The sequence below is a fragment of the Falco naumanni genome, chromosome 3 (assembly GCF_017639655.2).
Source record: "Falco naumanni isolate bFalNau1 chromosome 3, bFalNau1.pat, whole genome shotgun sequence".
NCBI lineage: Eukaryota > Metazoa > Chordata > Aves > Falconiformes > Falconidae > Falco > Falco naumanni.
The window spans coordinates 23,993,030-24,018,647 of record NC_054056.1 but is presented as its reverse complement, the minus strand read 5'-3'; the positions used below and the strand labels follow the sequence as shown (position 1 = coordinate 24,018,647).

Below are 25,618 nucleotides of genomic sequence, written 5' to 3'. Positions count from 1 at the left end.
TAAATAGAATGCTAAGCAAATTACTTAACGTAATTATAAGCTGATTACATTTGGTCAGATCTAGACAAAACAGGAAAAACTCAGGTAATTTCTGGTTAATCATTACCACTGTATTTATTTAAGAAAGAAACCAACTGCTATCTTATTACTAGAAGGACACCTGCCAGTGTAGATACTCGGAGAAAACACAGCCAGTAACTTGATGTGAGTGTGATTTCTTATGTTTGTTCAGAACTCATATCCTGTCGTCTTCTCTTTAGTGTTTGGGGTTTTTACTGTGATACCAGCTACTGAAAGAATCAAGTGGGGGTTCAGGAGTCTCTGCTTTCTCTCTTTAACACAATAGTTACTTTCAGGAAGTGAGTAGTTTTGTGTTTACAAAAAACAAACCAAAGTATTTCCTATGTTTTGACAATATAGGGATGAAAACTGAGGTGAACACAAACTGTAGAAACTGTGGTTATTGTAAGCATGTAACAAAAAGTAATTTTATTATAAAGTCACCGTAGAGCTTATACTAGCAGCTCATAAATTTCAAGTCTTTTGAAAAATCTTCCTATATGAAAGATTTAGAAGAAAGTGCTTTAGGTCAACATTAAAGCTTTGAAATGCAGCTTATGGTAACTATGGGAACTGATTTTCAGGAATAAGTCTCCCTATTAAATAGAGCAACTTTATTTCAGTTCAAACAGATAATTTTTTTGCCTTTTGTCATTGTGTTGAGTACTAGTTTCAGAGTAGGTTCATCAATCCAAGATGTTATCCACAGTATATTTTAAAGCCTGGTGTTTGGGGGGGATTGATTGTTTTTCTGTGTGCTTATATTTAGATTTTTAATATTCTCTTTTTTGTTTTTAAATCCATTAATCGGGGTAACAGTATCGTTGTATGAAGTCTTAATTCATCCCTTGTTTTCTCTAGTTAGTCTTGCTGCAATTGCTTGCATGTACATTAGCCTTAAACCGTGTCGTTTTGTTTCCTATCCTTTTCTCAATCAAACACAGTTCTTCTTCCTTTCCCTTCATCCTCCTACTGAGGATGTACTGTTTCTGACTGCAGAAAACTCCTTGTATCCCTCCAGTCTCCTATGGCAGTTCTTGCATTCCCAAGGCAGTGCACTGTGTCCTTTAGGAAGCACTGTCAGAAGCTCACTTTTGTGCCAATTTGTATGTGCACTGAATTGCAGGCTTATGGTGTAAGAGAAAATGTTTCTGTCCTGGAGCTGTACTTGCTATGAAGCTCTTAGTACCATTTGTATCTATTTCAGATGGATCACCATTTTTTGGAAAAACAGAAACTCCTGGTTATGTTACCAGTTAAAAGGAGCTGGCCAACTGCAACATGTAAAAATACATTTGAGATAGCAGAGAATCCTTGTCACTGGAAATGAGGGAATAAGTTTTATTATGTGTCATTTGACTTTAAACAGGCTTGACTAAATTTTATTTTTTTTAGGATGTTGTTTAAGAATCCTTTCTGGTTTTCAGTACATGTCTGCTTTGAGAACAGAGAGAAGGAAAATGAATAAAGAAATCTAAAATCCTGAGTCTGAAGTATACCCTGCTGCTAGGGTGTACTTCAACAGATGAATGTTTAGTAAATACAGACCTTAGTGCGAATAATTTCATTTCTGGTGGCATTTAAGGAAAATTTTACCTTAAATGTATATTCCTAATTTTTGTATTTGAAAGGTTTATTTGTTGTCAAATAGTATGTAGCCCCATGCTTTGGTAATTGATGCAGTAGATGAGGAGTTGAACAGATTGTTGTATTTCTTGTTAGATGCATTGCCATGCCATGATGGTGGTCTTACACTTCTGGATGAGAATGTTTGATTCAGTTTCTCATTCAGAACAGTATAAAGTTTACGGCAATTGCACTGTGTAGGTTAGAGATGTCCATGTGAGAAAATTTCATAATCAGTTATCACTGTTAAGTTCTTCTGCTTGATCTTCTGTTGGTTTTATCCCTCTAATTGCTTTGGGAACATAAGGAACAGTGAGGATTGTTGCAGTTAGATACAGTTGCTTATGTTAGACCTAACCAACATAAACATTCAAAATGTAAATACAAAAAACTTCTGTAAACAATTCAGACTAGTCTGCTTTTTTGAAAAAGTTGTTTGTTGTTTTTTTTTTTAACTTGGACCAATTAGTGGTTATTTACTCACCAACATACAAAAATGTTTTGTATTATTATTTTTTGCTATGTTTTGCTTTCAAATATTATCTTTACCTCCTGCAGTATCACTGTAAAATCTGCCTTTTTTTTGGTGGTCTTGTTTAACCTAAAATATTTTTTTTTTTCTACCAAGATCAAAAGAGGTCTAGAGGATGGAATGGGTAATACACTGCCATACAAAATCGTGTTGCGTAAAAGAAGACTTACAAGTCTGTAGATCTTGTTTAGATCCTGTAGCCTTCCCCAAGTGATAAGCTAGAACAGTACTCTGCACAGTACATCAGCTTCAGTGATGACTCCTTCCCATATGGCAGGGATAAATTTAAACTGTACCTTCATAACCGTTTTGAGCTTTACATGTAATTTATCAAATTAACTTTATACATTAAAAATAAACCATTGTTGCAAATGTTTCAAACAAGTTTATTTTTTCCTTCCAGCATTAAATCTACTGTGAATTATTTCTAAGACTCTAGCTACATGTTTCATGGTTCTCATCAAAATTTTCATCAAGAGTTAGCTTTCATGCCATATTCTTCTTGATCAGTCTTCTGGTGGTATAGATTTTCAGCTGCTAATACCTCCATATACCTGGGTACATAAATAATGATTTTGCAAGGGTGGATGCAGAACTTTGATTATCTTCAGGACAGCTTTCAGGGTAGATGCACAGTGGATGACTGGCTTCGAGTTTTCATCAGGTATTAATTGTATGAGTGTAAGTTTCCATGCTCACAACAGAGTTCAGATGGCAGAGATCTTTTTCATCCTGCTATTCATGAGTTTGCATGCAGCACAATCAGTTGCAAATGTTCTCATGGTGATAACTGGCTGGAATTAATTTTATGGCCATCAGTTATTGCACTTCTTTGGACAGACACATGGAATGAGAATTCCTATTGATCTGGAAAAACTGGGCTTGCACAAGCTTTGGAAAAGTTCCCTTGATAATTGTGTTTCCTTTTGTGTAGTTTTAGGGCTCTGAACTTTCTTTTGTTTGCGAGAACATTTGCAGTACAGTATTTTGCATGCATCAAACCCAAAGGAGCATGCTTCTCCATTAATAGTGAATTTTACTCCTATCAGTGCTCCAAGTATTTGAAAACATTAGGCAAGACTGAATACTTAGCAGGTCAATAGACTGTAGGTTTTTTTGGCGTTTTTTTATATTATTTGTAAAGTGTGAATGTGCAGTATAATTTCTGTTGCTTAAGTTGATTTAATTTTGCCCTTCTTTTGTGGTGGTCTTTGTTTGATGCAGAGAGGGAGTGACATTGTTATAAAGAGTTTTGTTGCATACCTTCTCCTTATAGTTTTGTTTTCTTTTGAACAGACATATAAAAGATTTCGTTCTGTGTTGGCTTTTGTGACCTATGATTAAAGACTGAATGTGTTGGATCCTCTGCATCTTACAACACATTGTACTACTGTTTTCTAGAAAATGTTAAACGTTATGTCAGTCCTGTATAACTTTTCTCTACCTTTATGTAGTGCTGGTTACTGGGCAAAATCTGCAAATCCTGTCAATCTCTTAGTGCCATCTATTCTTCATCCAGATTTATTGTACCAATAATAGAAATAGATGGTTTAGGACTGCCTTAATCACATTTTGTATTCTCCCTTGCTTCAAAACTGCATTATTTATCAAATTTGTTCATTTCATTATGGCTAGTGGCAGGAGAACAGGGCTTAGGTATTTCTCATTACCACACTGAAATCCATTCTCTGCTTTTGAGCAAGGTACTGTGTCTCCTGATAAGTTCTTTCTTCACTGTGCATTATTTTCCTGAGAACTTAGGAATTCAGTCATTCCTTTTCACTTATATCTAAAACCAATTAGTTTAAAAATTGTTCAAAAAAATGCATTAAATGCATTTATTGACGCCACCTCTGTGAGGGGTATTTTACATTTCTGTGTCAAAGGGATGTGTTGAGGATGCCTGAAGTGGTAGAAGTTGTAACTTCTATCTGCCACAATTGCATCCATGCTGTGTGGAACAACATTCAGCATTTTAGGTAAAGAGTGTATGTGGGAATACAGGCCTTTTTTAATTCTTTATTTTTGTGGTCTTGTGTATTATATGTCACTTAGCAAACAAAGTTGGGCCAGTTTTTTAATACTGTAATTTTTTTATTATTTATGCATATAGGGAAATTGATGGCCAAGTTAAAAGAAGGTCTGGATTTTGTTGTGTAGCTGCTCACCAAAAAGAGGTTGCTGAAACCCTTTTTCTCCCTAGGAACGACTTGCGTTGTTCATAACAACATAAGCGTTGATGGTGGAGGTGGCCTTTGGTAGAGTTGTTTGTATCTTCTCTTAAACTTCAGCTTCTCTTACATTTCTTTGTAGCTTCTCAGATTTCTTTGTAGCTTGCAGTTGTTTGTATCTTCTCTTAAATTTTGTCTCTCAAATTTCAACTTTAAACTTTGATTCCTAAACTTTTGGTTGTATGATAAAAAAACCCTGTGCTGGTAGATGTATCTTTTAGTGATCCAATGACATTGCATACTAAGGAAAAAAATTTAAATTTTTTTAATTTAAAAGCTGCCCCCTCTTTTTAGATAGCAACAGCATGAAAGCAAAATGAAAACTGGTCCTGTGCAAAATCTACATCTGAAGGCATAAGGTTTTAAAGGGAGCTAAGAATTTATTCCGCATTTCAGATTCCAGTTTGGAATGGTTCCAATGCTAAATGGAATATATAGTTCGAATATATATTCCAATGCTAATGGCCTGTATCCATCTCTTAGCAGAGGACAAAACACTTGGTTGCTTTTAATGATTTAACTTCTACCATTTTCCTCTGGGTTTAATGCCATCTCCTTCATTTTTACTGTTCTTTTGAATGATAGCACCTGAAAGGTGACCTCCAGTGTTTTTCATCAAGCTCAGTATTTGTTTCTTTTTTGAAACATCCAAAGATAAATGCTTTCACTGTACCCTGAAACTGCTGAGTTTATTAGGGTAGTATTTATTCGTAGTTGTATTTATTAGCTTGATTACCAGTTAATGTTTGCAATTTCTGTTACAAAATTTTGCTTTGATGCGTTCCATCTTCTGTAATGAAGTTAATGTGGAAGTTTTGCTGGAAGAGATGGAAAGACTTCAGATTTGTAGCTGCATTTGACTATGGAAGCAAAAAAATCTCCATTGCAACATTATTTAAATGCCTTAGGTCTTTGCTCTTCTCTTTTACTGGATAAAGTGTCGCTTTTGATGGTAAAGAATCCTGACCTGTCTTCAGTGTTTCTTTGGATAAATAGAAGACTTGCCTGCTGCTTAATTTCAAGAGTATTTTAGTAGTACTTTTAGATTTTATTGATTTTTTTTTTTTCATTACTTGGTCTTTTCATTACTTAAGTCTCAAAGGTATTTTCAAAGTAGTAGTTGGCCTAAGTGATCTGAAAAGGGTGCCTAAGGAATCTGTGGTAGGGAAAACATTTTTGTGTTGTTAAGTGCTAATCCCCAAAGTACATAAAGTACTTGAATTATTTCTGTGCACCATAAAAGTGACATAAGTTTTGAGTTCTTAAGTTTTTTACTTTTCCTTTTGGTGACATTCAGAGGAAGATTCCCCACGTGGCTCTTGTTAGGTGCCAGAGGTATTTTTAAACTACATTGCACACAAGAAGCTATACTTTCTTTAGATGTAAATACTATTTACAAACAAAAATTAACAACTCAACTTTTATAAACACATTTCATTGTAAAATCTTTCAAATTTAGTCCTCAATTTTTATCATCCATATGCTGTCGTGAGATTGGCTTTTGTTTATGCACGTGTCTTGTAGTTTGGATTTACTGACTGTTACCTTCAGAGCTAGTGTTATAACATTGTTTCTGACATTCGTTTATGACTTTGTTACTTTCTTATCTGCCTACTCTTTTCATGAAGATCAACTACAGAACTGTCAATTCTGGCTGCTGGCATCATTGTAAAGAATGTTTCTGTGGTCTCTAGGTATTTAACTGGATTCCCCTGGTGTTTTGTTACGTTCAGAAAATTGATCTTAGTGTTACAGCCCTTTGCAAGATACAATAGAACCTGAGAACTTTGTCTTACTTCTGTTGAACAAACTAAAATCCCATGGACTTCAAAGTTAAAGCAGGATGGTTTTGACTCCTCCTCCCATATTCCTCTTTCTGGATTTAATTTTGTTAATCAGTGATAATGAATATAATCTTCCTAGTGTCCATCTCTTCTGCTCAGTGACTAAAGCAGGGTTAATCCAAAGGTGCAATGAAAAGCCTGAGGAGAATGGGAAGGTAATTGGGAATTTGTATTTTCCTTATAAGTCTTTGTGTGAGTTCTGGTCATGTCAGTTACTGTGTGGGATTAGTTATATATTGTAGACAGTTTGTTTCACTTTTTGTCTACAAAGTTATGGGTTTTTACCACCCTGAAGCTCGAACTCTCTGTAAATGAAGAAGTTGAGACCACTGACATGATCGTCAGAAAATTCCAGCTAACTTAAAAATAATAATTCAAAAGACACATCCTCTCTCAACAGAGCTTCAAGGCACAACAGTTTTAATTCACTTCAGAATTTATTGTATTTCTTGCAGATAAAAAATGGTATAAAAGGTTTACTTAAGACTGAAATGGAGTATTGTATTTTTTCAATGTCTATATATATCTTCTTTTTCTCTATACCTGTGGCTCAGGTTCTTTTTGATGAGACATTTCACAGAAGTTCTCAGTGGCTTCTCTTACATTAACAGTGCTTTGATTTCATTTAAGTTATTTTGAACCATGAGACATTTTAAGCTGCGCCTTTTTAGGCATGGCGCATAGAGGGATTTATAGTCAGATTTACCTATGTCCATCATGCTCAGGAGGGGCTGAGAATCTGATTAGTGTGTCTCTTATGCTGGCATTAAAACAGACCTGAATGTCATCTTTGTCCTGACATAAGTATTTTTTTGAAGAAGTAGGCAACCAGGCTTACGCAACTGGGGTTTTCCTGACAAAGTCAGGAAACTAAACTGTTGCTCTTGCTGCCTTAGTGTTGGTCGTTTTCAACTGAATTTGAGGGGTATAGAATTTCCTGGAGTAATTAAGACACACACACGTACCCTCTATCTATTTTGTGGAAACAAGCAACTGGAAAGGAAGAGATGAAAATTATTGCTTTATGTATGTGGCTGAACAGTTTTCATGGGTATAACTCCAGTGCAGATGGAGCCTGTACAGCCTCTTGCCTCTCAGGAAATAAGCTGGGCTTCGTAAGTTTACAGCACACAGAACAAGGTTACTTTTAAAGTGCCTCTGTGCCTTTATAGTCTGATTATTTTAGCCTTTCTTTCTTGCTCAGCGGTACTAAACTTCATCTTTCACTGAGAGGAGGTATCTATATTATATTATAGTACAACTATTAAATCCTTTCTTCTGAAAGCTTACTCTTAGCTGTAAAAAAATAAAGAATATTCTTATTCATGTTACTAGCCAGATTTGTTGGCACTAACCTAAAATTTAGTAGCTAAAGTAAAAGAGCATATAGTTAGATGCCAAATAGATTGCATTGATTAGTGGTCAGGCTCAGCATGAGAGTTCCTTTAATCCTGGATAGATGCTGAGCAGCCCCACATGGGGCTTCAAGAGCCTTCGTGTGTAGCGAGGCTAGGGGCAGGGCAGGGCTGTGTTTTTCTAATAATAATGGAAAGGATTATCTCACCCATCTGTGAAGTGCAGGAATTTTGGGCGACAAAAACTGTAAAATCCAGGAGCATTTCTCTATGGAAAGCTTTCAGTTGCCTTAAACTAGTTAGACAAATGGGATGGAGGGGAAGGCTAGCCTTTTCCTGCGGAAACCGTGTACAGGATAATCCACTTCTGAGCTGAAGCAATTGGCAGATCTTTTCTGCTGGGATGATTCATTGTACTTCAGTTTTGTCTTCGAGTATGCTGTTGCTAGTAAGCTATCCATCAAAGGCTGAGCTCTGCTCCTGTAGCTTTTGTATAAACCTGCTGTAAAAAATGATCTCAAAGAATGAACAATTTAAAGTAAAACAAATACAAAAATGTAATATATAGCTTCAAAGCTGCTAATTTAACATGGCAAGATCTAAAATAATAAGAGGCAGCAGCCCTAGCTACTCATCCAGGCCTACTGCCAAGGCAAGTTTTTCCTCCTCCTTGCCTTTTAACCTTGTTTTGAAGATTACAGTTTTCCAAAACTGTTTTCAGTGTTATCTTTTTTTTGTTTTAATTACTTAAGCTGCTTTTGTTTTATAGAGTGTCAGTGTTCCAAATACGTGGTTTCCTTCTTCACGTAAATTAAATGTATTTATTACTTCAAATGATTTGTTTGTCTCTGGACTCAGAGAGAAGACGTAGGAGGTATGTTTTTCCTGACAGTTTGTCAATAAATACAAAAATACTTATTTACTTACAAAGGGAAGAAGAAATCTAATACTTTGTATTACATTTTTTTTCTGTATATCTGTTCAGAACGTTGTAACTACCTATCTAGAAAATGTACTGATACAATCTTAAGCCATCTGTTTTTCCTGTGTCTTTACAAGTCATAGTCTGCTTTCCATTTCAAGTTCAGTGTCTGGTTCTTTACCAAAGATGATCTTACCATGATGATGAATGAGATTTAGGATTAAAATTTAAAAACATCCAAATAACTTGAAAACTTGATTATATAAAAAACAGATCCTCCGTGTTGTTGATGTAGACCGTATTTTCAATAAGCGTATTTCCAATATATATTTCTGAATGTATGTTTTAAGAGTGTTGTGAGAAACATGAGATGCAGTTGATTCATTCATGTTGTCTAAAATATAAAGAATCATCAGCCTTTGAATCTGAATTGGTATGAAGGTACTAGGAAATGCCGATCCTTAGATTCCAAACCTATATTTTTACTGTATGCTAATTGCAGATATTTAAAATTTTTCAGAGTTGTGTATTCTAAAAAAAAACTTCTGTCAAATATTTGTTTCCAACTTTCTTAATGAACGGCAATTACATATATGAATATAGTGACAGCATATTAGCACATGAACTCTAAAAATATTGATAGATTTCAAAAGGGAAATATCTGGGGTTTTAGACAAAAGCAATGACTATCACTGTTGGTTGGTTACTTTATTAGCATCTTGCTTGCTAATCAGTTTGAACACAATGACAGTAATTGTTTTGTCTTCCCTTTTGGAGTCAGGTGGCATAAGAGCTCCTGATGGTGGGTGCAAGTAGCATAGTTTTTTTCCTCTTACTTTCACAAGATGCTTCCTCAGTATGGTTTTGTTTCAATCTGTGGAAAACAAGCATTTCCTGTGATTGTTGTTTTCTGGATTAGTATGCCATTATTAAAAAATGAGTGTGACTTTTGAGAGTCTTTAATATTTTTGTAATTTATTTAGAGTACACAGGAGAAGAAAAAATTATTAGGATATGAACCTGCAAATCATAGGTGTTGTGAAGTAGCTTTTTTCTCTGGTAAAAAAGGGAGAAACTAGCTTTGGAAAAGGATGCAGGAGAAGCATGAAGGGAAATAGATACTCACAGGAAGTTACAACTAATAGGCTTGTCTACTGTAACTCACACTATAGCTTATTTCCTGGTAAAACACCCATTCTTCCAAAAAACTATATTTGACACTTGGTGACAGAAGTGGGATGTTCACTGAAAATGTGGAGGTAAATGCATTCTCTTGCTTCTTTTAAAGTATTTTGTCCTGCTTAGAAAATAAATTATTTCAGGCTCGAAGCAGTTTTGTCTGTTCTTGATGCAAGAATAAATGCTGAATTGCATCATATGTTGCAATGGGAGGAGAAGGAATTATTATTACGGTATAGCATATGTATTGTGAAACAGTGTATATGGTAGGTGACTCAGTAATGACTGAAGCAGGCTTTCGTCTATGGGTAGTGAATAGAGTCATTTATCTGGACAGCTGTTAGTTCAGTCCTTTTTAGATTTATTTTTCTTATAATCACTTTTGCTTTCAATATTCAGAATCTAACTAGGCAGTCTGCAAGGCACAGACTGAAAAGATGTTTTTTATAAATGAGCATTTTGTAAGGAAAAGGCTAGCGTTCTGCCTTATTTAAGCTATTATGTTGATTTTTCTTTAGCCTCTAAATGAACGATAAATCACTACTTTGTAGCGATGGCAAATGGGGCATTATGCAATTTCTTTAAAATACAGAAAGTATTTTTCTTAGTTTTATAGTCTTTGAATTCACAGCTGTGTGACTACTAAAAGTGGAAGGGAACCTGGTATGAAGGAAAAAAGGTACTATTGCTGCTGACTTAATTTCTTAGCTTTCTGGTATGTGAGTGTTGTAGTTATCTGTCTCTTTCTGTACTTTAAAATCCTCTCCTGGAGGAGTGTCACTATATGCCTCTCTTGCCTCTGAAGTGTGTGGTAGCTGCGTGAGTGATACCGTCAGATTTTTCTCCTTCACTGTTGCCAAAAGAATTTGGAATAGCATTGAGGAAAATGGAACACTGATTGTTATTCACTGTGCTATAAATTGGCAAAGCTCTGCTAAGCAATGGATGCTTTAGTACCTAAAGCCTTGGTTATTTTTGCAACAGTATATCTAGAAATTACGTGGCTAGCTATAAATGTGCAATAGTTGTATAATTGCACATGTTTATAAATAGATGGTAGTCTTATTTCTAAACAGGTTAATAGTGTTTGCTTTAGATAAAATTGTATAATATTACCCTTACATACAATGATAATCAAATTCTTCGGGGTTTTTGTTTTAATGAGCTAAACCATGTAAAATATCTCCTGTAGTTCTAGATGTAGTATTTCTAATAATGTTTGTTTTTAATTCTGCTTTTCTCCAACAGGAAGGAACTTGAGACCTTCAAAGGTAAATTCTATTTTTAATTTTCTACTTGATTATTTGCAGGAGTTACAGTAATCCTTGTGCTAAGTGAAACTAGTAAGGAACTGTTCTAGTTCTGCATTTGATAATGATAGTTTTACGTCAACCCAGCAGGCTGTTTATTTTTCAGTTTACCTGTTCTTGTTACTGGTTTCTTCAGGAGAGTAGTAAGTGTGGGAAGAATACACATGGTTCTGTTGTCTTAGCTAGGTTTCAGAGATTCTGTAATTCAAGCCTTTCCCTTGGTGTTCAGTTTTGGAAGTTAAGGGCTTTGTCTTCAACTAGTTGATGTCTTTCCTAGCATGAATGTGGTTTTGACATATGTCGCAGGCTGTTACTTGGTAGACTTTTGTCTAGCTATTTCTGGGACATTTTCACAGTGTTAGGTTACATCAAACAAATGCAATTTTTGTAGCTCAACTTGCTGGATATACATGGTGATACATACAAATGTTTGTCCTAGATAATATGGAATGGCTAGAAACTATCATGTATTACTGCTTTGTCTGCAGTGCATAGATAGCACACATTACCGTTTTCAGTAAATCTTACATGCAGGCTTGTCTACCAGCTAATATTGATGTTTGATCAGCTTGACAATTGCTATTATCTTTTGCTTTGAGTAAGGTGTGACTGTGGCTTTGTGACTAGTCTTTATTTATGAGAACGAAGTCAAGTACGTTGACTTATGTCAATTAATTGCCTCTTGAAATTGAAAGAAGGGGTGGAAGTTTCTATCAACTGCATTTCTCTCTGCCTTTTCAATTCATTATTATCTCATCTTTACATAACGCTGATAAAGGAAAATAATAAAGCTAACATTAATAGACAAGCAACACAGATTATGTAAAATGTCACTTTATCTGTAGCTTACCATAACAACCCTTATTTTTTTGATTGATTTGATAGCTTTCAACACAGACTAGCTCAATACAAAACCAAAGATAACGCTAAGCTCGTGCTGCTCCAAAGCAAGGCTGCTACTCTGTAGTACCTGATGTTTGTATGAATAGTGAATCCTGGGGGTTTTGTTTGTATTGATTAGGTGTTTTAAGTGAGTTTCTGGAAGCCAGGAGGATAGTTTCCAATGTTATTTCTCTCTTGGCAGCTTGTTTTTCCAATGGAGATGGTAACTTTATTTGACAGTATTTTACAAAGACAATTATTTTCATGGAAGAGGAAGGTGTTAGCTGTGTGTTGACCCTGAAATTCATACCAAACTAAGCAACTGGTTCTGTAATGTATACAGAGGCATATAGATTTCCAATACTGGTTATGAAAGGCTTGTCTTGGGTAGGCAAGGCTTGTCTTTGTAGCTAAGAGAAGGTTTTTAGTTTACTACAAAGAGGGAAAATTGCATACATGTCCAGAAAAATGCCAAAAAGTCTGCGTGTTTCTTCACTGTTAAGTTCAAGAGTAGTCTATGGTTAAAGCAGTCACTGTCAATGGGAAGGAGTGGAATCTTGTGCTGTAAGAGGGAAAGACCAGGTTAGAGGATGCTTAGGTCTATTGGACATTTTTGAACCAACTGATCAAATTTCTTCTGCAATACTCAGAAGAATTGGCAGAAGATATGGAAAGCTGGGAAAGCACAGAGTGACAGATCTTTAAAAGTGGATATTAAACATCAGTCAGCTTAATCTATGTTTTTTCATACACTGAACTGATGGACGAGCTAGTACCTGACAGAAGAGAGAGGAGTAATAGCCAACAAACTTTCAAGAATAGTCAAATCAAGCAAGTCTAAATTCTTTCTATGAGATAACAACAGTATGGTTTAAAATAAATAACACATACTGTATTTTGAGTTTGGCAACAACTTTCATTGTCTTGCCTGACATTTTCGCAGGAATTTGAGATTAAGCTAGGTGCACAGCTGACTGGAAGCACATACTCGGAGGAAATTTTTTTATGATTTCTTGCTTACTAAGTTGTTCTTTCTCAGATCTGATGCTACTTCAAATTTTTGTTACCAACCTGCATTGTGAAATAGAGGTGTTCAAGCCAATAGACTGGCTTTAGTCAGTCATTTTCTGGCCTTTTGGACCTTCAGCTTATTTCTGAGTATCTAGGATATATTTCATCAGCTAATTAGAAACAGGGAGAATAAGAGCTTCCTGGTCATAAAGGATTAATGATTATGTAGTGACAGATGTTTCGGTTCTACAGCAGCTTTGCCCAGTCTAACTGGTGGCTCCTTCTTGCCTTTTTCTTTTTAAGTTACCTGCAAGGCTCACTGGATTTGTGTGGAAAACGATCTGTTGCTTGGTTTGGTTTAGTTTTGGTTGATGAAGCATGCTGAAATAACTTGGTAGATGGCCATAGAAATCCTGGCACAGAAGAAGGAAAAGGCAGCAGGAAGGGCAGGCAGCATGTGTTAACATGTAACACAGTCATCTAAAAAGCAAACCACTCCTGGTGCTATATTACCTAATACATGTTAAGGTTGAGGTGAGGAAGCTTTAGTACCATTGTGTAAAGCTTTTATGATAAGAACTTATCTTGCTTATAACTCTGGTTTGCTGTATTCAAGAACGGTTGGTTTCAAATGAAATATGTTAAGTAGTTGGGTAGATGATTCTTTACATTTTTATATTGCAAGTATAGGCTACGTCCTCAACTAATTCATCTTTGCATAACTGTCCAGTGTGAAATGTGTTCATAAACATTCAGTTCATAACATACCTGGCACAAGGACTAGGAAAGAAGAATTGTTTAAATTATCTTTATATACTCTTTCATCTTTCAGTGCATGTGCAGTTGAAACCGTTGTACATTAGATTATGTTTTAATGGAAAAGAACAGGAATGCCAGTTTTCATAGTAACTTGTGAATTTGAATACCATATGTGAAAAAGTATTGGCTTCCAGATTAAGAATGATAAATGTCTTGCATAAAAATATATTTCATAAATATATGTAAGTTCATTCTGTATCTGAATCTGCAGAAGCTGACGTACCACAAAAATATTCCTTAAATATGTTTGCTAGAGGGGGTAAAAAGAGGGTTGTATGCACGTTTTTCAGTATCCAAGTGCAACTCTCACATTCACCAGTGCTCAGTTCTTATGCCTTGTTCAGGAGAGAAAATAAGTTTTACTGGAATTAAGAAACAAAATGGTATAGTCTGAAGGTCAGAATAGCACAGCACTAGAAACTTTCAGTGATGCATCCCATCATTTTTACAGTGAATAAAAAAAAAATGCTACTTATATATTGGCACTGACACAAGGCAGGTGGGCAGCTTCACAGGTGTCTCAGATCTGGGTTAAAGCTTTAGTTCCCTGTAGTTTTGTGTATGTGTAAATATAAATAGCTATAGATACACAGGTGTAGTCTGGATAGGACCACTGTAACTTTGTGAAATCTTTAAATGTTTGTAACCTTATAAACATTTTAAGTGCCCTTGTGTACCTAATATTTACTAAAATCTTATTTTAATATTGAAACAAAATCAACCTTCACGTAACCAAGAAACAAAATTATTTCTGGTTTAATTTAGATCTTCCTGCTGTGTGGGCTGAGGTACAAAGTGGTAATTCATTGACCTATTAATTATATTCTTAGAAAATAGCAGATGTCATCAAGAAGGGGCTCAAACAAAACTCAGTGTATACACCTGGATTGCAGCATTAGAAAGTGTTGAGAATCCACTAACACTCTGCTTATCAACATTATTACCTTTAAGGAGCATGAAATAAGTATGTAATAGTATTTTAAGAAATTATTAACTCTTTTTCTGTTTTCCAATGGAGATACTGGTTTACAATTTGTTCTTCACGTTTGTATTACAGATCGTGCTTTCTTTCATTACAAAACAGAGGTTTTTTTTTTCCTAAGAGTTTTAGTTCCTTAAGTTTTAGTTCCTTAAGCTTTAAGAGTATTTACAGGGCCAGACATTCTCCTTCGTTGTTTGCTGTACCCATAGTGTACAGGGGCAGAACAAACCTCTTCAGTCTCTCTCAACCTCAAGGGTTTTCTATTGCAATATAAGCATAATATTATTTAATAATCTGTGATGCTGAGAAAGTGAAGGTTAGAAGCTTTCCTGCTTCTTTATATAAATCATCTCTCTGTGAAGAAGGCAGGGAGTGAGTGTGTGGTGTCCCTGTTGATACTGCTACAGCACTGGCATTTGTGTACCTGAAGTGTGAGTGTGCACTAGGGCAACACATCTCAAAGGTTGTCCAATTCATTTGTTTAGCAATTTATCTGTCAGAGAGCTTTGCTGTAAAAGGTGATGATTTTATGGATGAAAACGTTGGGTATGCCATATGAAGTAGCCTGCAAGTTTCTTCCTGGTGTACATCGATTCTAGTGTTCAGAGAACTGCTTGTAGGAACTGGCTTATGCTCAGTGCTGTCCTGTCCTGGCTGAGGTTTATAAAGCTGCCAAAAAAACCCAAAAAAACAGAAGGGGGGGGGGGGGGGGGGGGGGGGGGGGAAGGTAGTGTTCTGCTGTGGATCTTGGCAATTTCTTGCAATAGTAGAATTTATTTTAGTCAATATTTGTGTAAATGTGTATTTGGTTTTAGTATTTGATGGATTGTACTCTTCCATGGTTTAGAAAGGGTGTGTATTGTTTTCATTTTTACAGCTGAGAAACTAGAAATTAGATAGCAAATATGTGGTTATTTCCTCCTGATACTTGAAACCTAGTGGACTCATGACTGCACTGAGATTTGACATCCTTCTACCATCCTTCTAGGCACACGGTACAATTTTTTTTTAATTGTCAATTTTTTTAAAAAAGATAACATTGCTTCTGTTCCAGTGCAACCAGGACTGTATCGTAAATATTTACAGAATATTGTTAATCTCTTTACAAGACGGAAGGGTGAAGCAGAGCAGTAAGATAGATAATGGAAAAACCTGTGAAGTTATAAAAGTAGTAGAATTACACAACGGTAATGGTAACATGTGCTGCTGAATTTACTTTAGACTTTATCCGAATGGGAACTGTGTACATGATAGAGTTAAAAATTCCTTCTAAAATTCCTTTTTTATTAAAAAAAAAAAAGAAAAAAGATTAGGATTAAATGTTTTGACTTCATTTCTGGAAAGAAAACTAAAGCAATAGAGGCCATTTAGAAATCAGCAACACAGCTCTTTTGGACAATGAAATGTGGCAGAAACTTTCCAAGGGCAGATACACACATGGCTTTGGCTACTGAGTCATGCATATTTCTAAGCTTTAACAGGATTAGTTTCATTCAAGCTTGGGGAAACGGATCATATGACCATTTTCAGCACTTCTGTTTGCAATACAACAAAATATGTTTTCAGCCCTTTGCATCAGAGATTTCTCCCAAACAAGTCCTGATAAGTTGTAAGGGCTTCATCAAAATACTTTTTCTGAAAAGGAGACTGGTGAAGTAAAGAGATATTTTTCTTCCTGTTCTCTTATAGGTTAAGTCATTTGGTCACATTTGATATGTGGACCTTTTGTCATCCCTCTTCATGCATCTAAGATGCTTCTGTTGAAATTGCAGTTTTCCAGTCCTTTTATCAGCAGCTTAAATATGTTTGTATCTAAACTTTAATTTCCTGGCTTTCACTGTTCCCTTTTCTAAAAGCACACAATATTTGGAGCAGTCTGTTGCCTCCATCCCTTTGTTCTCCTTTTTTTTGAAATCTACTCACTTCAACAAATAGTGTGTCAAACTGATTTTTGTTTTTTCTTTGAGTCTAGGGATCCTCTTTATCATGCTGTATTCTGATGGCTATCAAAATAAACAACTTTTTCCTAATCTTCAGATTGTCTTCCAGATGCATGGGTAACATGCAATGAAGATCACAGCTCGTGGTTGACAAAACTCATGCATTCGATGATTTAGCTGTTTTAGAAGTTGTGCTGTAATTTTGAGCACACAATTCTGTGTGTTTTGTCTGAGCAAGAGTAGATGACGTTGTGGTACAAAATCATAGCAGCCACATGGAGTTTGTTTACTTTAACATTTCCAAATATAATACCCCAGAGCCTGTAACATTAGGAACATTCAAAGTGTTTCTTTATTGTGCAGAATTTTTTGTAGACAAATTGTGTCCATAACCAAGTCGGTTAATAATAAGAATTCTAATTTAATTGTTGTATTTTGTGATTTTGCATTTCAATGACTCATTTGTATATAGGAAGGAGGGTGTCTTTGGTTGTTTGGGTGCCTGTTCCAAAACATGCTGTGGGATATAGGCAGTGCTTCCTGCTGTGTTTCCTGATTGTTTTAGAATTTCATTAGGTGACCACAGTCAAAAACTTCAATATTTAAACCTTGTAACACAGATATAAAAGATCTTATTTTGGCATACCAGAAAACAGTTGGGAATCAATGGCTTAATTCCATTGTAATAAAGCTAAGATGGAGTTAAAATTTCAAGGATATTCAGGTTTCAGGTGTTTTCCTCATTATTTTGCTATGAGCTGAAAATATTCGGATAGATTTCTAGTTCAGAATGTGTGTTACCAGCTTCTTTCCTGTCCAGGCTGTGGGAGGAGAACCTTGCAATTTGGAATGTGCTGTATTGTATGTGGCAAGAATTGATCAAGACTCCTGTATGTGATAACCATTCTCTTCAGAATGGAAATATTTGAGACTTGGGCCCTTCTAGTCAAACCCTGAGTGAAAAGCAAAGAAGTTTAACTACTTAAGTCTTCCATTATAGTGTAAGAGGGTAAGACAGATGGAGAAGAAAACCAAATGATAAAGTATTCTTTTGATTTTGATTTTTGTGGGTTTAAGTTTGCAGACACATCTGTTTAACTCTCAGGGCATGTTTTATAAGTTTCTAGTTCTGAATCTAGCTACTTCTAACATCTGTCCTCTTTTTTGCCTTCCTTGAAAATAGGTATGGACTTCAAGTCAAGCCTTTTTAAAATACTTTTTAAAAATCCTTTAAATAAAGAAATTTAAGGAAGATTCACCATTGGTCTTTCACTGATTTCAATCCTTCCCAGTAAATAATTGAATCTTTACATACAGGGGCAGATATCACTGGCACTGAGACGTAAAAGCTTTCAAATGTACAGGTGGATGGTGCCAAGTTGTACCCATCTAATTGTATTCGGCTGATTTATCAGACTTTAACGACATACTTTCAGAACTTGTTTCTGTATATGAATATATACACAAGAGCAGTGGAAGTTCTCAGTTTTCTGTCTTGACAGAAACTGCATGTGATAGAACACAAGAGCGATTGCTTGTCTCATGCTGACCCCCTAAACATGACTTCTTTTTCAATTGGCAACACTGTTGTATTGGGCACTAGGTGTCGTTGAAAATTTATTAGATGCCTTTGACAAGACAGCAAAATATTTGCTGGATCAAATATTACGACTAAGTTGAAACAAACTACAATGGAAGTGTCTTGTGTGTGAATTCATTTTGCAGATGACTGGAAATAAATTTGTTACCTAATAGATTAGCATCTACAAGTGTCAAGTCCTCAGGATAGACAGTAGTTTCTGTAGAAGAAACAGATTTACGTTTCAATGGAAGGGGAAAAAAAGGGATTTTAGTGGTTTTTTAGTGTATTTAAACTGTAGAAACAAAATTATCAACGATTTTATCTTTAATTGCTGCATCAGAACACTATTTCCCATTATGCCTTGCCAAAAGGTGGGCTGCACTGTCAGATGGGTTAGTTATCTGATACGATGGGAAATTATTTCCCCCCTGCCCATTTTTGATTACCTTTGAACTGGTGAGGGAAAAACAGGACTGCTTTGATAGCGGCAGTACAGGCTTGGCTGTATTACAGTCTTCGTTGTAAAATGGCATCCGTTTCTAAGGTGGCTATACATGTAGGAAATGGGTCTGAATTTTCAAAGCTGTAAATAGAGAGTTGAGTTTCTAAAGGAAATCTGAAATTTAGAAAGGGATGTTATAGAGATACCAGATTATTTGTGGACAAACTAGCTAATCAGATTTCCTTGGAACAAATGTTTGCCCTTGCAACTCAGCTGATTAAAGATAGATTTTGGTTTATCACTTCTTCCAACCCAAACCACTTCTGGTTTAATGCTTTAAATGCTTTTGTTACTTTTCATTTATTGTGCGTTTTGGCTATAATGTAACTGTGTATGTTACCGATTTGATAGTGCTGTTTGCTTGTTCGTAATCTCTTTGCTCAAGAAGATTTCAGGGTTTTATATGATGGCTATCACCTGAAAGTAGTATTCAAACAATGAGTTAATACAGCCAACAGACTGCTAATAGAGAGATGCTTCTGAAACCTTGTGTTTTTCAGTTTTTTTTAACGCTAATTCTGATGGGGAGAGAGTGGAAGCTAGGCTTTCTTTTTTAAAAATTCTGCTTCATCTATATGTATTTTTAGAGAATCTTGTGGGTTTTTAATGTGGCACCCTTATGTTCTTTCATCCTGTCTTATGTTGCTTTTTGTTTTGAGAGAGCTAGTTTATTCTCCCAACAAATTTTAATATTCATGCCTCTATGTAGCTTTCTCTTTTTCCTCAAGCCCTACTCTTTTTGCATTCTAGTCTTGCACGAAGTCAAAAACCCTGTCACAGGTCAGATGCACCACAACAATTTTGACATGACTGCATCTTAAAATTGGATGGCTTTTGGAGGTGCAGGCACAGCTCCTGTCGGCTGCAGTAGAAGTTGACCGTGTGCTGGAGTCAGCCCTGCAGCATCCTGGGTTTGTGAGGAGTGGAGGGGGCCAGTGTAACAATAGAGATTTTCTGTGGCTATTGCCAGGGTGAATAGCTAACTGTGTCGATAATAAGAAAAAATTTCATGGGAACATAAGTCCTGTCATAATCAGTTTATGTAGAAAAGAAAACATTTAAAGGTGTAATATTTTAATTGTCTATAATGCTTAAATGACTGCTGTGGAAAAAAATAGAAGCCTATTTTGTCTGCAGCTCTGACTTGAATTCATCCTTTAATTACCGAAGTCCAGACTGAAGGTGGGATTATCTCGTGATTATTCTTCTTCTAATCTTTCCCATAGATATTTTTGATGTTATTGTCACCGGTGAAATAAAACCGAATTTGTAGACCCATACATTCTTGGTAATTTTTCCTCTAATGATGATGATTGGAGAGGTGTTTGTTGCATAATTGCCTTTTGTCTGTACTCTGTATTTTGGTAATTGTCGCCAAGAAGCTTTTCAAAATGTGATCTTTCTAAGTAAGAGAAAGCAATTTTTACGGCTATCATGGATTCCGGCAGCACTGTGCACCCTCCTAAACTGGCGAGGCAATGCATGCCAGCATTCCCAATTCTGAGCAATTGCCTTACAGTTTTTGAAACACAAATGCACCATTATGTAACTGCAGCATCACCATGACCAAAGATTCTCGATCATATGCTGTTTCAGTAATGTTTTTTAACTGCATAACCATTTTTTGAATTTTTTTAATGAAAATGTAGTCTGGGTATGTAATACAGAAAATTCATTTTTCAGTAGGGGAGACTGCTCCTAATTTATTTGAAAATCACGTCCAAGATTTTTAATATTTTATGTGTGAAGTAAGAATAGTATGTAATCTCGTTGGTGGGGTATCTGAGCTAAGCCATGTTAAGGAAAAATACTTGGAGGGGAGAGCCCTGTGAACATCGCCTAATAAAAAAAGAATTCAGAACCCTTCCGTACCTTTTTCCTTGCTTCTAAATCATTTTCACATGCTCCCAGCTCTCTGCCAAGTAAACACATGCTGTAACTGCATGTCATCAGATTATAGCCTGCTGGGAAGATTTCTCTCTTTCTCGCACCCCTTTATTTAGCAGCATGTGGTACCTTCCCCAATACATGCATGCATTTCTGGTGTCGCCCTGCTGCTGGTAGCTTGTGTTCAGGTTCTGGCAAGGCGCTGAGTTGAAGTATCCATGTGTATGCATCCGTGTGCGAGTGACCCATTGAAAACTGGCGGTCGTGGTATCACTGCCTTGCAAAAGCAGCCTTCTAGCATCGGTCTTTGTTCTACATCAATGAAGATGCACATCAGCGGAGCTGCTTGGTAACTGGAGCTTCACCCTGACCAGTACTGTGTTTCTTTTTACTTGCTTATTTCTTACTGCCATGTCATCTCCGGGAACCACTGAGAATACTCAGAAGAATTCATGTAGGTGGAACTTCATTATCATCTTTATTATTTGTCAGCTTCATTTGCCAAGTTAATGTAAAATGTAAAATGAAATTAAGGTTAGCTTAATTAATTTCCTCAGTTACCACCATTGCCTGTTCTGTAAAGGTTCTGCTATAAATGAGAAGTTAATTATCACCTTGACTTAGCAAATTTGAAAGAAACAGTGACTTAATGTCTGTTTGTTCAGGGCTTTTGTTTTTGCTTTGCTTTTGTCTGTTGCTTTGCATTATTATCAAGGTAATATTAATCGGAATTAGTAAAAGAATACAAATGCACAGACATCTTTAGCTAAAATTCAAGCAGACTTGCCTAAGGGTGGGGTGATACTAGAGAATGAGGGGAGACAGAATTATTATCTGAAGATAAAACTGAATGTAGAAAATTAGAGCAGTGAATTCGTTAGTATAAATGCAGTCACGCTAATTCTTAGTTTCCTTCAGATAAATAATAAATAATAAACCCACACATTTGTAAATTAAGCAGTTAATGTTATTTACATCAGTGTGAGTACCCTATGTCATATGAAACAATGTTGTTAATGCAATTAATAACATTTTTATGCTGATGTTTAGAACTGTGCATTAATTGAAATAGAATTAAGATGTGGATTTCTACTGTGATTCTCTTTCTGTTCTTTTATATAACCAGTAGAAGAGTTGTTTTTCTGTTATCATTCACGTGGGTTTTTTTCAGTTGATTATCCAGGACCAAAAGGTGAGAGTAAATTGAACTATTACATTATTTTAATAACCTGTTGGAGCATGGCTTTATCAAAGCTCTACCTATGAGTTATAATTCTGACCGCTAAATTTGATACTCATGTTAAATAACAATATAAAGTTGAATATTTTGAACAATTCACCTGATACAGGAGAACTCTTATATTTGTATTGATTAGAAATATTCCATTTATCAAAATAATTGTTTTTTATAAATCTAGACAGAACAGTTTACTGTTCACTTAAAGATGGCAAAGATTATCTTTGTTCTGCTCAATGTGGTGTGACCACTTTCTACACAAAATTGGCAGTTTTGCAAGCAATATATACACTACTGGTATAATCTATTTTGTATCCTTAACTAAGTTGTACATATTGATAGCAGTTGTCTTTTTTTTTTTTTTCCTTTTCTTGTTTTTCCTGAAATTGAAATGGAAGTATGGTGAATTGGGGGCGCAGCTGTGAATCTTTCTTTTTTTTTCCTTACTTGCTATCATATCCTAGACAGTAGAATAGCTGTTTTGTGTGTGAGGCGGGGGCCAACCTTGAAATTATACTTCTATAAGGATTAGGGTATGGAATTGGAGTATATTTATAAATGTGAGCTTTAGCAACATCAGTCCTCCAACTACTGCTGGGAAGTAGTAGCAGTAAGTAGAATCTTGCGTATCAACATTAATATTGGAATGGTTAGCACCTCTATGTTAGCCAGGCTTATTCTAATGGGGTTTTATTCACATTTACTTCTGCTTGGTGACAGCAAAAAATAAAGCAAAACTAAAAATGGTTTACATTTTTATGAGAATCTGTTTGCTCACCACCTGTCTAGGCTGAGATTAATGAGAAATTAAGAAATACTCATCTACCTGCTTTTAAAAAGATTGCATCTCTCTAACAAGATCAGATGTGATACTTTCTGGGGTGCTGAAAGACCAAAGTCTGTATGTAGGCTCTTGTGGCCTGTGATTGCATCTTGGTGTGAATGAATTTTTGAACAGTTTTATAATGACAGTATTCTTTCTTTTGGCATGCTTATTTTATTTTATTATATGTTAGAAATGTAAATTAAGTGCAGACATTTAATCAGTTTGATTTGTAGCTAAATAAATGTGCAGTAAGAGATTATATGCTCTTTATATTTTTCCACATGGCACAATTTCTTTCTGTAGTGTTACTATACATATAATATAATGTTCTGGTCCTTACAGTGTTCAGAAATAGTAGAATTGTTTTAAAAGCTGCGGTAGAAATAATTTATTCCTTCTTTATAGCACGTCCTTACATAAATCTCAGGCCCACCTTTCACAGCAGTGTGTTACTAAACGACTTGCTCTGCTCAAGTTTAAATGATGCAGATGGAAAGGGCGGATGGCTGAAGTGGGCATGCGGGCATGTGAGAATTCCGAATGTTTCTGAACTTGTAGTCAGTAAATGGATCAAATACGTGGGTGTTCTGGTAAACAATTCTGTCAGATTTATTTAGGAGTGTTACCTATGCTGCGTTAAATTGTATCAAGGCATTAGAGCTGAAACTGCACAAACATAATTCTTCAATATTGTAGCTAGCGTGGCATTCTTTTTGCAATTTATTTGTTTTTACTGAACAGGTGAAATAGTATTCTTTAGGAAAATGGCAAATAATAATAAAAATACTGAAATACTAAAAAATCAGTAAAACATTTTTATGTGTGTAGTATTTCTAAATTGCATATTTCTAATACGGTGTGTGAGTTGAGGCTGCAAGAGGCAGTTTTGACTAACTGAGCACATCGTTTCATTTTTAATCACTTGGTTACTCTGTGGTTTAAGGCAAAATAAAAATCGAGTGGAGGTGTCACTCAGCCCTTTTTTTTCCTTTTATGTAGAAACCAGCTAATGCTATTTTGACATTGCATAAATGAGACCTGATCAAAACATAGTCGGCTGTGTCTCATTTTAAATCAAACAGGAATGGTGCCATTCATAGGAATAAGTTTCTGGCTTAATTAGACTGTTGTGTAATCGCTCCAAACCGCACACACCAATGTTTCCATTGGCTCAGCAGGGTTTTAACTTGGATTGTAATCTTAAATCCTCATCAATTTATTATCTATTCTCTGGTTATTGTATGTTAAAATGAAAAAAACCCATACTTCACGGAGAAGACAACTGAAAATACACTGAAAACCACCTGATGTATCTTGTGCGTTCACACAGGTAGGAAATGGAACTGGCGGTACTTGAAAAGCTCACGTTTTGTGGCTCACCAGTGATGTGGGAATTGCAGTTTCGCAGACCCAACTGTCCTAAGCCTTAGTCGTAGCTGTAATGTAGTACTTCTTGTTAAAGTCTCTTTAAGCATATGATGGAATTAGAAGGGTGGGCTTTTTACCTTTGGTTTAAGAGCACTAATTAGTTGTCTGTGTGATTAGTCTCATGTGCAGGGTAGTTTCTGACACTTGGTGGAGAGCAGGGTCCTCAGGAAGGGTCTGCAGTTTCAGCTTCTGTCTCCACAAACCTGTGTGACTAGAGGGAGTCTATTCACACTAGGAGTTTGGGTGACATCTGTTTTCCCTTTTTGCTTCTCAGTACATAGAGGGTTGTGCTGCCAGTCCATTATATCTGATTCTCATCACACCTGAACATGTTTTGGATGCAAAGCTGTAGGAAGGCTGACAGAACAGAAAGCCAAGTCCTTGACTTTCAGCACATTTGGGGAACCATAACTGGTATGAAAACTTCTCCTAGTTACAGAGGGGAGTAAGTCTGGCAGAGGTACTTCTCCCTCCCTCGCTTTGTCCCTACCTAGAGTTCAGGGTGCTATTGTACAACTAAAGATTTCTCCTGCATGTTAGTGATTATTCAGTCTAATTGTCTTAAAATTCATGAAGTGAAAATTAATTTGGTATATGGAAGAATTGTGGACTAACTCTACAACAAAGGAGGAAACAAAAAAGTTTTTTTCTAACACAGACCAAAGAAAGAATATATTTTAAATTATATGCTGTAAAAATTTGGAAACTTTGCAGGTTTCTGAGACAAAAGAAATCCAATTATTTTAGCAAGAAAGTTGTAAAATGCAAGACAATGTCTAAAGGTATTTCTAATGCATTGTTAAAAACATCATGAATGGATTTCAGACGTGCCATTGTTCTTGCTGTATAGTCCTCTTTGCAGTCCATGAAAGTTCAAGATTTCGATCATAGAACATTTTCATTTTAAGATACTTCAAGAAAAGATGCTTTTTCAATTGACTTTGTGAGTACTGTGACAACTTGAACACGTATACTGCAATTTTTGGAATGAAAGAAGTAGTCCAGGATGCTTCTCTAAGCAAAGCGTTCTTTAAGTAGGATTCTTATGCTTAAGAAAGGTACACATTGTGTGTGTGATTCCAGTATCAGCCTTGAGAAATACTAGATCTAATTCACTTTTAAGTCAGGTATTCTGTGCTTTGTTCAGGCAGCAGCACAAATATGAAGGTAAATGTTGAGAACAGGTGATTCTTAACAGCAGTAAAACATGCAGAAAACAGTATTTTTCCTCTGCTGGTTAATAGCAAGCCAAAAAGTTCTGCAAGTGACAGGCTGAGTGAAAATTATTTAGGAGGAAAACAGTCTCTGTCATGAAGTCACACTTGAGGAATGAACTGTTGAGATTAATTCAACTGTGAACAGGGTAAAGAACATCCAGTGGTGGATCAGTCATGAGATTTCCAGCAGATAGCTGCAAATGAGAAGAGGTGTTAGAGAAACAACTGAGTTATGAGAGCTTATTT

At 35.8% G+C, this 25,618-nt stretch overlaps 1 protein-coding gene across 2 annotated transcripts in view; it reads left to right on the top strand.

Annotated features, from left to right (window-relative positions):
• The window catches only part of DTNBP1 (dystrobrevin binding protein 1), a 72,531-nt gene that overhangs the window by 22,502 nt on the left and 24,411 nt on the right, over positions 1 to 25,618 (top strand). Inside the window, exon 7 of one of the 2 annotated variants that reach the window (XM_040586640.1) lies at positions 10,998 to 11,020. The exons of the other annotated variant lie outside the window; for it this stretch is intronic. Within the exon in view, the coding sequence (XP_040442574.1) occupies positions 10,998 to 11,020 (23 nt within the window). The remainder of the gene's footprint in view (positions 1 to 10,997; positions 11,021 to 25,618) is intronic. 2 annotated transcript variants of the gene reach the window in all.